The 16,019-nt window shown below is 45.2% G+C and overlaps 1 protein-coding gene across 1 annotated transcript in view; it reads right to left on the bottom strand.

Moving 5' to 3' along the window:
* Positions 1-16,019, bottom strand: part of CCDC24 (coiled-coil domain containing 24) — a 117,954-nt gene that overhangs the window by 54,328 nt on the left and 47,607 nt on the right. Inside the window, exon 5 of the mRNA XM_069227726.1 lies at positions 11,581-11,685. Within this exon, the coding sequence (XP_069083827.1) occupies positions 11,581-11,685 (105 nt within the window). The remainder of the gene's footprint in view (positions 1-11,580; positions 11,686-16,019) is intronic.

Genomic DNA, 16,019 nt, shown 5'->3' on the forward strand with positions numbered 1-16,019 from the left:
CTAAAAATTAACCAGGCACCTAAGAACAAAAGCCTGAGAGCTGCTACTGTCTATAACCCAAATTGTGGGCTACGTTTAAAATGGGACAAAATAGATCCTAAATTTTTTAACCAGGAAATTGTAAGTAGTAGGTCTGACTCCATTCATATGTGTTTGTCCCAGCAGTTAGATCCTGACCGTATAGTCCGTGAATTTGAATCTTTAAGTACTAATATTTCACGTGCCCTGGTGGTGGACAGGCCTTTGAAGGGGCTGGTGGCCCACAGATGGTTTGATTCTGTGTGCTCATCCGCCCCCCAAAAAATTAAAGACCCTCTTAAAGCAGTTCCTCTCTCCCGTCAATTAGTCAAATTAGCCAGAGCTGTCTATAAGGCCGCCCTTGAAAAACGGAAAACAGAAATTAGGTCTAAGGCCTGGGACGAACTTTTGGCTGCGTCTGAGCTGAAGGATACTTCTAAATTCTGGAAAGTGATAAATCACTCCTACTTCTCTGATAACCACTCCAAGGTCGATGATTGTCTTATTGCTGAGGACGTCTGGGTAACTCATTTTAGGAAAGTCTTTTGTTCAGGTATTCATGCACATTCTATTTTAGATTTTAGTACTAAGGCCCCAAATATTACCTTTGATCTCCATGAGGTCTTAAGCGCTATTAACAGATCAAGGCAGGGAAAGGCTACTGGCCCTGATGGGGTTCCCGTTGATCTTTTAAAATCAGAAATTGACCTTTGGGGCCCGCTAGTTACCAATGTGTTGAATAGTGTGGCAAATAGTAACGTGCCCATCTCATGGAAATCGGCTATTATTGTCCCCATCTTCAAAAAAGGAAACAGACAAGATCCTTCTTGTTACAGACCAATCTCTCTCATCGATTCGACTGCAAAGATTTTAGGCAGTGTGATCTTGTCCCGGTTAGAAGATTGGGTGACCGAGGCCCAGATTTTATCTCCTATTCAATTTGGTTTTTGACCCGGTATAGGCACAGTTGAGCAAGTTTTAAACCTGCAGCTGATACTCAGTAAATATGTGATAGTTAAAAAAGAGTCCATTCACATGGCTTTTATCGATCTAACTAGTGCCTTTGATATGGTCAACAGGTCAAAGCTATGGCAAATTTTGGGAGCTTTAGGCTGTGATCCGTCCCTATTGGAGCTCATCAAACGCCTACACAAACCTAATGGTTTCTGTTCAGGTCGGCCCACATGGGCAGAGAACCTCTCCCATTCCATCATCAAGGGGAGTAAGACAGGGATGTATCTTAGCACCCTTTCTTTTTCTGATATACATAAATGGGCTCTATGACTCACTGGTAAAACATGCAAAGGACATACCGAAGATGGGCCAGAGACTACTGCCAGTTTTATTATATGCTGGTGATGCAGTTTTGATTGCTCGTACTGCTAATGGTTTACAGGGACTATTGGATGCATTTTATAATTTTATGTTGAACCTTGACTTGAAAGTAAATTACCCCAAGACTTTTGTTATGACCTGTGGCCCATGTAACACAAAGTCTAAACAATTTATCATGGGAGGACATATTTTAAACAAGGTTAATAATTTTTTTTATTTAGGCATGTATTTGAGTTCTTCTCTGTCCTGGAAGACACACATTAATTTTAAGCTCCAACAGTTGATAAGGAATAATGAAGCGATATTTCGCTTTTCAAACAAATTAGGCCACAGACCCCCTGCACATATGAAAACCCTTTACAACTCTAAGTGCGTTGCAGCAGTCCTTTACGGGGCTGGTGTCTGGGGCTATAACAAAATACCCTCTCTCCAGAGCGTTGAAAATAAATTCCTGCGCAGATTATTGTTGGTTCCAAAATGTATCGCAAACATCATCTGCCATGAAGAACTTGGCCAGCGCTTTTTGGAGGACAGGGTCTCTATGGCCCCCCTACTGCTCTGGATCAGATGTTGGTCAAACCCTACGACAAAACTTGTCCAAGACTGTATCTCTGATTGTTTACAACTGGAAAATTCAAATAGGATCCCTTGGCTTATGTTTCTGTGAAATTCCTTTGTGAACCTAGGGCTTAGGTACATGTTTGACGAACCACATTTGTTAACTACAAACTCTAGGTCTGTTTTGAAGTCTACTTATTCCAACCATATATCAGAGCTGAGATTTTATAGTTCCCTGAAACTGAAATCTTTCGATCCCTATTCTCGGATTGTGACTGTTCCATGCCTTGAACCCTATTTGACCTGGTTCTCAAGTTTTAGAATAATTTCTCTTTTAACATTTTTTAGACTTAATCTAATTCATTTTAAGGTAGCTTTCCCTGTACCATGTCTTTGGAAAAAGGATTTACCACTTTGTCCCTGTGATTCCAAATCAACTCAGAGTACCTCGCATTTTCTTCTTTTTTGCCCTTTATATGCTGCTCCCAGAGGGGCTTTCATTCTACCCATTTTATGTCCTCTTAGACCCATTCATTACAAGGAAGCTCTACTATATCTTCAGAGATTGCCAGATATTCAAACTTGTCATCATGTATTAAATTTTGTTACAGCTTCTTTAAGTATCAGGAAAAGGCTTATTCCATTTTAAATTTGTTATATGTATGTATAGTTTATCATTTTAAGCAAATATTTGTATTTTTCTGATTTTGTGATTTTATTCATGTTTAGTATATTTATCTGTTTATGTTAAGGTGTTTTAGATTGAATGTTTATGCAGTGTTTCTAGTAATGGTTTTTAAGTTTTATCTGTGTTTTATAATATTTCTAGATCGGCAAATGCGTTCTGGTTCACACTTTTATGGCAATCGCCGAATAAAGTTATTTGACTGACTGACTGACTGCATCCTCCGTCACTGGAGATCTACTACTCCACCTACCCCAGAGGAGTGGCTAGTGGCAATGATACGTACGGCTGCCCATGAACGTGTCATCTATAACCTACATGATCAGTCTGCCCTGTTCACTCAGATTTGGGCACCCTTCCTTCCTGGGGAACCACTGAATGCTCCAATGAACGTTCTGGTACTCTCAGCGTAATCCTGCCGGCTAACGTCAATGCTAAGACTGCTTACGCTACTGTACCATAAACCTTTCCACGCGCATCCCTCACCTTACCCCCATTTTTTTTTCTCCTGCTGAGCCATTTGCAGATCAACAAGATTACAGGTTTGCCTTGCTATATCAGTCTCTGCTCCCCCCTTACCCACCCTCTTTATACTTTCCCCCATTCTCTACCCCTCCAAAACACCATCTATCGCTGGGTGCAACACCATACCTCCCCGCCCAACTTCCTTCCTCTCTTACACCCCCCCTAATTCATCTCCATCATTCTTCTATTTCTCGCACAGATTCTCTATATCTAATCTTGTAATAGGCTGTTCCATTCTGGTGTCATAGAAACTACTCTACTCAACCTGCTCACCCCCTACCTCCCATTCTCCTTCCATATTCTCTTCCAACCGATGCCCACAGAGATAGACGCGAGGTCTGGCAAAGTGGGAGGTGAATACGCTCTTTCACCCCACCCCCACCAGTTATTAGCGATGGGACGGATGCCTCAGAGACCGGAACGATACCCGGGGGGTAACTGCCATGAACCAGGATATTCTCCCCTTCATCGGTCAAGGTTACCTTCCGACTCCCAGCCCACACCGGTTAAGTACCCCTCCCCTGCTGCTCCTCGCTCCCTCTCTTCTTTTTTTTATTTTCTCTTTCTTCATATTCCGGATTCCCAGGGATAATTCCCCTTTACCAATGTTTACTCTATCTCTTTTTGCTAAATGTACAGGTATAAGGTGTTCTGTACTCATCTATGGTTATTATCTCTTAATAAAATTGTTTTTAAAAAAAAAGAAATCTTTTGGAAAACTATTTATAAAGCTGTGTAAAACTACTCTGGCCAACTTTGGGCAACCAGCTCCAGTAGGGAGCAAGTCAGGGGGGGGCAGTAAAGCTTAGCAGGACAGTTACCTTGCAGTCAAAAAAGTTTCCAGTTCAGTTTCAGGCTCTATGGGTAAACCACCACAGACATCAATGGAATGCTCCTGATGCAAGGGATACAAGATGGTGAAGATGCCGATCGGGTTGAAGAGGGCTTCATGGAGCCACCCCTCGGTCCACAAACATGGTATGGTGACTTTTGCCACTGAGGTCGATGTCCCTTGAAATCCAGCCAAATATTAGTTACCACTGAACTGCTGGTCTTCGGTCACAGCAAAACCAGCGATCACCTTTGACTGTGGCTAATGTCCTTCTTCTACCCCTAAACTGCACTTTGACAACTCTCCTGGGGTCAGTAGGCTTAGGTGCAACCTTGGAGTGCCAGGGTTCGGTCTCCTGGAATGTGTTTTGGCTGTCAGTGGTGAACCCATAACGTAACTTTATAAAGTTGCCTTTTACTCAAAAGTTATATTAAATTCGACTTGGGCGTCAAGTTGGGTTTCATGTAACAACTCTTTTAATATCTTGTTGTACAAACTTTAGTAGTCTCTTTCAGGAGCTAGCACTGCTGAGTTGTCAGCGTATAACCCTGTACTTGCCAATGGGGTTACTGGCCATTCTATTGTAAGCACAATAATTTGGGGGTTTTACTGTTAGGACATATGAAAATATACATTCTACTATTCAATGTACAGCAGCCTGCCTTAGGACTTGGTAGACCTGCTGTAGAGTTGACTTATATACATTAAAAAGGTAAGTCTGGACTTCATCATTAGTTTAAATGACAAAGTCGAGTTAGCAGTGTAAGACTGCTCTATCAGTCTGCTGTGACAGACTGGGAAGCAGCTTTTATTTTGTCACACTCACGGTGGCACAATAAGTGCTTCAGCCCATGAGAGACATTTTCACTTACAGGCCCTGGGTACTACTGGTACCGCATAATAGGTTAACTTTCTTACAATTCCCTATGTAAATTTTCTATAAGCATATCAAACATACACTTTTGAGGGGTTGAGCACTGGCACGGAGGTCTGATTAGCAGGCCTCAGTGCACTTTTTAAGTTGAAAAATCAGCAGCATCAGTCCAAAACATTCAGAATGATCATAAAAAGTAGGCATTTCCTTACATGTAGATAAGGATGCATTTGTTGATGATATTAAATTGGTCATCCTGGAAATCATGCCACACCATTTCCTGGCTTGAGATCGGCTGCAATAGCAGCCACTCTCTAGTCATCTAGCCAATCTATGGATTTGGGAAAGTACACGTCCAAAAAGTATATTCCTTGAATTAAAAATCATATTACAGAGGTAAAATGGAGCAGCCTTCCGGAGTTTAGTGACCTATGGGTCAGTCTGTATACTTTTTAGACAGTTCTCAGCAAAGGCAGTGCCCCAGATCTTCCTCTGTGGCGGTCACTAGAGCAGGCACACTGGTGAGTTGTAGGTTCACATTGGCTTAGCTTGTATAGGGATGGAGGCTTGGGGTCTTTTGGGCACAATGTGGCCAACTCCAAGAACACTCCCACTGTGACGGGCTTCCCCTGGTCTGCTCCTCTCTCCAGATTCAGCAGCTGGGCTTCACCTCCTCGGGTATACAGCTCCTGCAGGACAAGTCACATCTCAGCTCTCCCTTAGCATATGCAGACTTGATGTGGTGTCCCTTCATCCCCAGGAGACTGCCTCTCAGTGATATGTGCCCTGGATCACAGCAGCTCTCAGAGTACTCTCCTAAGCACCCCCATCCTCTGTCAGTAAAGAAGTCTGACAAAGTTTGGTCCCACTTTTATACACTTTTTACAGACAGGGGATGGGAATCCAGTGTCTGTCTCCAGGGACTGGTTTAGTGTGGTGATGGCTCTCCCAGCAGGTGGTGATGAGGCGGGCTCCAAGTAGGATTACTCATAACATGAGCACAATGGCCCTCATTATGACAGTGGCGGTAAAAACTGCCTACTGCCGCGGCGATGGCCAGCAAAAGACCGCTGCCACGGATACCAGCCGTCCACTATATTATGACCGTAGCCGGAATTCCGCCAGAAGGATGGTGGAATTCCGGCTGCGGTCATGGCGGTGGATGTCGGTAAGGTGGCACTGCTGCCAGCAGCAGCGCCACGCCAGTAGACCGCCACAGACCGTATCATGACACATGATATGGCCTGGCGGACGCTGCTGCTGGCAGCAGTGCCCCGTCCCGTCTCCTGCCGGAGGACCCCCTGAAATCAGGTAAGATGGGTGCTCCGACAGGGGAGGGGGGTGGGGGGTGTTGTGTGTGTGTGTGTGTGTGTGTGGATGGTAGGTGGGTGGGTGTGTGTGGGTGTGAATGCGGGTGTGCGCTGCGTGTGGTATGTGTGCATGTGTGGATGTGTGATTGTGTGTATTGTGAATGCGTGTATGCTTGTATGTATGTATGTGTGTTTGGATGTGTGTGTGAATGGATGAATGCATGCGTGGGTGCATGTGGGTATGAGTGTGTGTATAAGTGTGTGTGATGGTGCGTGAAGGTGCGTGTATGTTGGGGAGTGCGTCTGTAGTAGGAGGGGGGAAATCTGGGGTGAGGGAGGGGGCGGGGAAGACCCCTATCAGTGACAGGAAAGGAATTCCCTGTCACTGATAGTGCCTACCGCCATGGTTTTCGTGGCAGTAAGCATGCCACCAAAACCATGGCGGTAGGCGGGGTCATTATCCCGCGGGCAGGCTAGTGACGGCCGCCTGGCTGGAGACTGAAGTCTCCGGCCCGGCGGCTGTTACCGCCGTGGCGGACGGAGTGGTACATTGGCGGTTTGGCTTGAGCCAAACCGCCAATGTCATATTGTGGGGAAAAGTACCGCCAGCCTGATGGCAGTACTTTTCTCCATAATACCGCCGTCCGCCAGGGTCGTAATGAGGGCCAATGAGTGCAAAGCTTTGTATCCGGCTACCATCAAACTTCTTGAATGGGTCACTCAAGACAAATTGACCAGGACCTTGACAGAACCTTCTCTCCCTCCAAAACTGGACCCGACGGCTCATTTCCCATTCGCCGCACCATCAACCAGAGAGGAGGGCTGAGGAAGAACTAACCAGCACGCCCTCCACCCTTAATAAAAAAGGCTACTATAGAATTTCTAAGGGCAGCTGAAACTCAGTCATTCCACACTTCAGTGTCTAGGTCTACACCCCCCAGCTCAAGAATGCAGGCAACACACTGCCCATGTCTGGCTGCATTTCAGCTTCCGTCTTGTGTCAATCTAAGGGCAATCCCAAATGGATCCCACTGGCTTTAGGATTGACACACTCAGAAACTTCTAATCAGTCTACCTTTCAAAATACATACACATGCACACTAGAAATACATGCAAGGGTATCACTGCAATCTCTGACCATGACAAGTAAGCAGATTTTTAAGCGAACAGTATTGTAGGCACCAGTTTCACATTCAGTTGGATCACTCGAGGTAGCTGTGAACATCAATTTACCATGTAGGGTACATTGCCATCCCGACAGGTAGCATGTAATAGCACAGTAGCCAGTTAGCGACTCCAATGTACACTAGGTGATGTACCAGAATCTATTAGCATGTATTCAAAAATGGATCACCCCACCCATTCACCGTACAAACAGCTGACAAAAACAAGATGAGTGCCATTAAATCCCAAGGCACCCAGTGCCAGCCGCCCGCCCGATATCGCTCTAGTCAGGCCAAAGCACCACACAGCCACTAAATCAAGTGGTAAGTCCAGGAGGTCCCCTCCTCCCCCCAATATGTGCAAGAAGGCAGGGACAGATGAAGATGCCTACCCCATCAAGACAGGTAAATAGACCACCCCTGTAATATCACACAAACATATGCCCCCTCTGCCCCCCTAACATCAGTCACCAAAGGAGCAGCAACTGTAGCAAACATGCCACTAACATTGTAGATTATTAACATTTAGCAAGTGTCCAGTTCCAGCTATTCACTAGACAGCAACATTCCCTTCCAGTTATTTTCAGCCCAACTAAATTCCAAAATACCCTGTTAAGTCACAGAAGTGAAGAAGTATCGTAATGCAAATGAGTACAGCTGTGCACATGCTAGCACTGCGAATGAGGTAATTGTTGTTGTCCATGGTAGCACCTGATCTGCTTGTGGTTGAGGGGAGGATACTAAGGTGGGTTACCCCATAGAGACAAGGCCACACCACCAGCCCATTCCCTGCATCCAGTTCAATTAATCCACCAGCCATTCCAAGGGCAGCACAAAGAGATGACTCCCCAGCAGGAGGCTGAGAATCTCTAAGGTTTTCCCCATGGGGTCTCAGAGGTCCACTGGAATGTCAGCAAAGACAAGCCATTTTCTCAGGAGGCAGCACAGTCTGTTGGAGAAGAAGGCTCCAGAGAGGATACCCAAGTTTAAACCAGTGTAGATGGACAATCTCTACCTTAGGATTAAATGCATAAGTGGCTTTTCCACATCTCACAGAAGGACCCATGGATCTGCAGACCTTCCCACAAATCCATTTAAATCAAGAGAACCCACTTCTAATGCTCCCTGGTCCGCGAGCCTCATCTGTGCCATAGGCACCGTTGTGGTCTGAGGTCCCATTCAGGCCTTTCAAGCCTCAGTGTTGCCAGCCAACTCCAGTGCAGCTACAAGCAGGCCACGCTGGCCCTCTTCAGAAGTGACATTGCCCCACTGGCTTCCACTGACCTCAAAGCATATGGATGTGCAATCCATAGTTTCAGGCCGGTCCACTGAGTTGGCCATGCGGCTCACTGGCTCACCAGCAGCCTCAGTGCTGCCTGTCTGCCCACGTCACAGAGGAACGCCACTGATTCAAAAGTCTCCTGCTACTAAGTGCTTGGATCGGGTGGTAGTTTGATATTTCCACTGAAAAAGAACATTTTCAGCTCTTTGTTAAGTACAGAAAAGGAGAAGGGAAAGGGCCATCCATTTGCCATGAGCAGCAGGAACACCTGCATACTGAGTTAACAAACTTACCATTACCATAAACTGTTCTTCTTTGGGAAACGTGTACTTAGAATCAAAGCCTTCAATGGGGCACTTTAGATCATAAGCCTCAACCTCTAGATGACCACGGTGTTCCTAGGTTATATGGTACTGCGCATCATTCTCAGGACCTCAGGGTACTGGTGATATTGTACAAGGGACCTATTAATAACAGGAACTTAAAGTGAGTCAAGCCAAATCCAGTTTCAGAGGCTTAGCCCAAAGACTATGTAGTATTTGGCTTATATAAGCATACAAAGAAGGCAGAATCATCTGTCTGTGGTACCACTTAGATGAGCCAGGATTCAAACATGTCCCCCCCCCCAAAGTGCTTTCCCACCAAAAGGTACTACCAGGAGCATGTCCCCGAAGACTCTGGCTCTTATTTGGTAGTACAACTTCCCAGGGAGGGTGAGCAACCTTCTGACAGGTACTGACAGCGTTGCAGAATCAAAAACAATGTTTTGTACCGCACAGACATCCTCCTACCGAGGTGAGATAGCTTCCATCCTATGACCATTTCTCAGTGATTTCAGAAGTGTTCCAGTACAGACTTCGATAGATGCCAGGTACCCAGACATGAAATGCAATCCTGCAGACTTAGTTGTTGAGGTTGGAGGCAGCAATATAATGGCAAAACTCAAACACATAGATGTATGCTCACACACTGAGTGCTCTAAAATTCCTTTGAAGTTACAGAATTCTTATTTTAAGATTTTTGTCAGTTTTGCACATGGCACTGGGAAGAATGGGAAAGGAAAAAACCATGGAGCATGGATTCTGATGTTGGTTTTACACTACACTAGTTCTGTAACACACAAAACAAATAGCCCACCAACCTCACAACGAAAGACTCTTTTTTTGGTCCCCATATCAGACGATATCAGCTTAAGATCCTTCTTCTGCCGACTTAAGACCATGGTAAAATGGACATTTGCGGAGACAGCAGTGATCAAGGTCCAGCACGTAGTAACGACTATATCTCTGCTGATAAATTAGTCCAGAAAAAAGATGTCTAAAGATGTTTAAAGATATCTTTAAAATGGGAATGTAAATATGTCAGGAGGAAGTGGTTCTTATTGCTTTGCCCTCTTCTTTTCTGGGATTTTTGCTATGTAGGCAGAGGACAGGCTGATCTCAACAGGCCAAGGTGTTTTGTGCCAAGATAGACTTGGTCAAGTTTCCCAGTTGCTAGGTGACAGCCAGCACAGCACAGGAACACTTGGCATCAGGTACACAAAAACAAAAAGGGAGGAGGAGGTTGTGGGGCTTAGTGATGAAGCATGCCACCAAGGGGGTAACCCTGGTGGATGAGGGTTTGTCTAACAGGAAAATCATTTTTCCTATCCATCCTGTTATATTTCTTTTAGCTGGGCCTCTTTTGGCTTCAGGTGCAGTCAAGAATCCCCTGTAGGATGGAATGAGGAGACACTCGCCACAATGAGCCCGCTGGGTGTAGGCAATAAACAGAGCCAGGCCTTACAGTCTGACACTAGGCAAAAACATAGAGTGTACTTGCAGACTGCATAGTAAGGTATGCAAAGCAAAAAACAAACAGGCCCAGAAAAACAAACAGGGCAGGGTGGCACAGCTCTTGAAAGGGGTACGTTTCTGCCCCTACAACATCTCACAAGTCAGGATGTGAGCTTGTGAGCTGCTTCTGGTACCAGTGCCTCACAACTTGTGGTGTGGGCCTGGAACACAGCAGAAGTATAATGCGCTGACATGATGTCTGGGAGCAGAGGAAGGGACACAGGCAAGCAATGGAGGTGGGCGGATCTAGGTGTCTTCATTAGTACAGCTGCAGATGCTCAATTTTCTGCCCTCTTTCCAAGAGCCACTTAGCAACTGGGACACAAATATGAACACTTGACTATAACTCCATACACTCAAAACAATTTCTGATACTCCACTCCCAGAGTACCAGGTCTCAAGAATGTATATGGTGAAGGTGGATCCAAAACCAGGCAGGCTTGAGCACCCCCCTCCAAAAAATATTTTAATATACTATTTAAAGTGCTAATAAACAGAGGAAAAACAATGAATTAGACTGGAATGAGTTGGAATGATCCTTAAGGTAGCCTTTGAAAGGCTTATAAGGAGATATCATGACAATCCTGGATGTATCTGACCTTTGACTCTGTAGCTATTCACACACTTTTGAGCAAGGTGGCATGGATGGTAGGGGTCTCAAGAAACATGTTCAAATGATGCCAGAACATCATTAAAGGCAGGTCCCTCAACTTAAAGTGTCCTTCTTTCTCTCCAAACTAGTTGTTTTGTGCTATGGAATCACCCTAAGAGTCTCAACATTGTGATAGGACAATTCAGATCCTGTGCGGGAGTTGCCAGAAGTAGATCAGTATGCAGGGGAGCTTTAAATTATTCAATCTGAGTGAGAAGTGAAAGTCTAAACCACCCCATGTTCACGTCCTGGTCCATACTAGACAAACATTTAAAACAGATATGTCACAAATGTTATTCTGCATAAAACTTACTTAGGTTTTCCGTATGTATTTAGAGCACTTACAGAAAGCTTTGTCGTGTTGAAAATAACACCGGGCTAAAGTTTAAAACAGAATAAAGTCATACTGAGTCACAAAATTAGATAACCATTCCTGAAAGAGTCTGGGTAGAAAGAACAAGGGTGCACACTACTTAAAAAGCATTTAGTACATATTAAATCAGCTCCTTACTGTAGATGTGCCACAACTTCATCAATGTCAGATATGTTGAACTTTTCCTTCAGATCTTCTAGGTCACCTGCCAGACTGGAGCCTGAAGAGAGGGAGGACACAGACCTGGAAGAGCAGAAAGAGCAGAAGAGCTTTCATTGCTGCTACCTAGGAGAGTACAAAGGGCTTGGAGAAGTGGAACTGGACTGTGACAGCCACATCAAGTATCGCTTATATTCTAATGCACAAGGCATAGCCTGTTCATATACTTCTTCACAATGTTTGTATTTGTGAAAACAAGGCTCTAATGGACATCTTATGCCAGGCATCCTATGGGTTCATGCAACCACTTCACTATAGAATGTCAATGTAAAGGGAATAACCCAGAAAATACAACAGCAGCAACGTAACTCCAAAGGGCTTATTCCGGCGACCGCTTAACTATAGAATGATAAGATGTAGAGGGAATCACTGGACCTCTTCAGGAGACCTCTTCAATATTTCAGGATCCCCCTAAATCCAGACAACAAGATGCTGCACAATAAATCCTATTCTAAAAAGCCTGTCCAGGGATCTTCTGGTCTGTGATCTAGCCAAGCTCTTCAAGAACACAATCTTCCTACTTGATAGAAACCAACTACCCCCAGTTGTCTGCCTCATTGTACATCCCATAAATCATAACTTAGGACTTAAGCCCTTTGTCAGCACCGTATAGCGCTTAAGCTTGGGACATGCTATAGATATATGACTGCATGCACAGATACAACAATATCAGATGTGAGAATGGCTAATCTCCTCTCCCAGTAAGTGTGTATGTACCTATGTATGCATACCAGTGAGTACATTGACTGGGCTGCAAACGTCTACCACATAAAACACCACAGGCCTGTATAGGGTATTGACAACTTTGTTTAAAAGCCCCAGTGCATGAGACATGGTCCCATAAGACCTCAGAAGGTGAGGGCTTCTCTGCCTGCTGAAAGTACCTTTAGTGAAAACATGGTTTAAAGGTGAGTTAAACCTAGCAATCGCTAGTCATAAAATTGCCAATATGGACAAAATCATTGCTGGCAAAACTATATACAGCTACCTCTCAACAAGGCCTAACTAGGATTATCACAATACAAATGTTCAACCCCAGTGGTTCACCACCAGAGGTCACCAACTCCAAAACCCTTGCCTAATACAATAATCTCTGAGATTCCATGTAATAAAACATGTTTTAACAAAGCGTAATTACAATACACTCTTACTAGAAAATTTCTTTAACATATGCTTCTCATAATAAATAGGCCAGACCTACTGCCTTTGCCATAGCGGATTATGATAAACAGATCTGAGATCTAATATATATTTTCAAGTGACCCAAAGTGGCCTACTGCCTTTATCATTGGCTTTTCACTGTAACCAGGCCCCCTATACCGAGCTCAAGTGTTACTGCGTGGCACAACTCCAATTCCAGATTTTGGAGGTGGTACCCCAAAACAATCACTTGTACTAAAAGATTTCAAGCCTTCATTGGCCCATAGTTTGGTGCCAGGCCTCACGGTAAATAACAAAAGGGTGGAGAACATGTAGAAAAAAAAGCCTCCTCACACGGCAACCACAAGGCATACAGTCATAAAATGTCAAGTGTTGGAAATGTCCCTTTCTGCAGGATTTTCTCTCTCTTTTTGCTTCTGACCTCCTGTTTTTGATCCTGTGCTGAATTTTTACTGGCTTTAGGACTCTGGGCACTTTACCACTGCTGACCAGTGCTAAAGTGCCAGGTCTAATGTCTAAATGGTACTGGTGTTTGGTTTATCCATGATTGTTATATTTGATTCACTATTAAATCTCTAGTAAAGTGCATTATGTGTGTCCTGGGCTTGTAAATCAAATGCCTCTAGGGGGCCTCCAGCACGGATTGTGCCACCCACAGGAGTAGCCCTGTAAACATATCTCAGGCATGTTACTGCAGTGGCTTTGTGTGTAGTTTTAAACTGTCAGTTGTACCTGGCAAGTGCACCCACTTGCCAGGCTCAACCCGTCCCTTTTACCTCATGTAAGTCACCCCTATGGTAGGCCCCAAGGCAGCCCCATGGGCAGGCTGCAGTGTATTTAAGAAGATTTGACATGTACTGGTGTGTATTACATGTCCTGATAGTGAAAAACTGCTACATTTGTTTTTCACTATTGCAAGGCCTATCTCTCCTATCGGTTAACATGGGGATTGCCTTGAAATATCTATCAAGTATAATTTCCCATTGGGAACAGATAGAGATTTGGAGTTTGGGGTCTCTGAACTCACAATTTAAAAATACATCTTTTGGTGAAGTTGTTTTTTAAATTGTAAGTTTCAAAATGCCACTTTTAGAAAGTGGGCATTTTCTTGCTTAACCATTCTGTGCTTTTGCCTGACTGTGGAACACACGTCTAGGTCAGGATGACGGTTGGACATTTAGACAGTCAAACAAAGGGAGCTGAGGTGTGCCCTGCATATTCTGATTGGTATTCCTGAGCTAGAGTGGTGGGAGGAGCTGACACTTGCACCTGAATAGGGATGTGCCTGTCTTTACGCAAAGCAGTCTACAACCCCCTGGAGTATATCTGGGGCCAAGGCAGGAAAGACAGGATCCTGTGCATTACAAAGACTTTCCTTGGAAATTTGCCTACTTCAAAGGCAGAAATGAGTATAAGTACTGGATCTCTGAGACCACAACTTTAGAACACTTCTGGACTGAGGACATTCTGCCAGGAAGAAGAGCTAGATGCCGTAGGAGGGACTGCCACTCTGCCTGTTGCTTTGTTGTGCTGGCCTGCTGCTTGCTGCTTCTGTCCTGGGAGTGAAAGGACTAGCTTTGCTTTCTACATCCTGCTGTCCAAGGTTCTCCAAGGGCTTAAACTGAGCTTGCCTCCTGTTAGAAGTCTCAGGGCCATCAAAGACTTCATCTGTTAGAGTCTGGACTCTTCTGTTGAGAGTCCTGCCTTGCCAAGTAGTGCCATCTCCAGTCCCTGGGCCCTTGGAAGTGTAAACTGGTAACCTGAAGAAGAAAATCCACGCACCGACACGTGTCAGAAAAATCGATGCAGCGCTGGTCCCACAGCTGCAGAACTGATGCAGCACCTGTCTCATGGCTACAGAATCAGTGTGGCGCGGCAGCGTAGCGCATCTGGATTTTCCACGTATCGTCCCCAGGGTGTCAACTTCTCATTGACCCCGCACCGCAGTAAGGAAATGAGGCTGCATATCAGGAAATCAATGCATCCCCTTTCCTGTGAGGAAAGAATCAATGCATCACTGCCCCTGCCAGTAAGGAACAGACACATCACCTCTCCTGTAAGGAACTGTTAGAAATGAGGTCTCTATTTGGCAGAGGTATAACACCGTTGTCCAAGCAGGGACCACAATCCTAGTCAGGGTAAGTCACACACAATCCAAATTATCCTGTGACCACCCTCTGGTAGCTTGGCACTGAGCAGTCAGGCTTAACTTAGAAGGCAATGTGTAAGGTATTTGTGCAATAGATCATGCAATAACACAGTGAGAACACCACAAAAAGACACCACACATGTTTAGAAAAATATAGGATATTTAGCTGATTAAATTAAGGTCAAAATTATCAAGATCTGATAATCACAAATTGAAAGATCACTTCTGTAATGATAAGAAGAGCCTTAAGTTCTTAAAAGCAACAATTGTCTCTTGCAAGCACAAAGTCCCTGGTTTGCGTCAAAATTACACACACGAGGACCGCAGAGGAGGAGATGTGTGGAAAAAGGTGCATCGCTTTTCCGGGCCCACACAGAAGATGCATCGATTCTTTTCCACATGGCAAGGGCTTTGCGTCGATTTCCGGCACGCAGGCTTGAATCCTTTTGCGATGCAGGGTCTTTTGACGCCCAGGGACGATGCGTGGAAATCCTGGGCGTGTGGGGCAAAGTCACAGTTGTTGCATCGACCCGGCAGGTGGTGATGCAGCGGAATTTCTGCTGCACGGCTGGCGCTGCGTCGATTCCTCTCGCAGGAAGTCAGCCTGCGCCGTTCCGTCTCAGCGATGCGTTGATCCGGTGGGCTGCGCGTCCAAGTACCGGTTGCATTGTTGGTGCTGCGTTAATCTCCACTCGGTGAGCCGGGCTGCGTCATTCTAGGTTCGGCGATGTGGTGATTTTCTCACCGCTGGACAGGCTGGGCGCCGATTCATGGCAGGCTGTGCGGTGATTTTCGTCGCACAAGGAGTTTCTTTGCAAAGATGAAGTCTTTTTGGCCCTGAAACTTCAGGAAACAGGAGGCAAGCTCAATCCAAGCCCTTGGAGCACTTCTCAGCAGTGTCTGTCCCAAGAAGTGTCTAGTTTGGTAGGGTCAAGGACCCAGTTCATATACCCAAAAGTGCCTTTGAAGTGGGAGAGACTTCAAAGAGTGGTTTTGAAGTGCACAAGGTCCCCTTTCAGTACAACCCTGCCTGCCAGGGTCCCAGTAG

This window comes from Pleurodeles waltl, chromosome 4_1 (assembly GCF_031143425.1).
Source record: "Pleurodeles waltl isolate 20211129_DDA chromosome 4_1, aPleWal1.hap1.20221129, whole genome shotgun sequence".
Classification (NCBI taxonomy): domain Eukaryota; kingdom Metazoa; phylum Chordata; class Amphibia; order Caudata; family Salamandridae; genus Pleurodeles; species Pleurodeles waltl.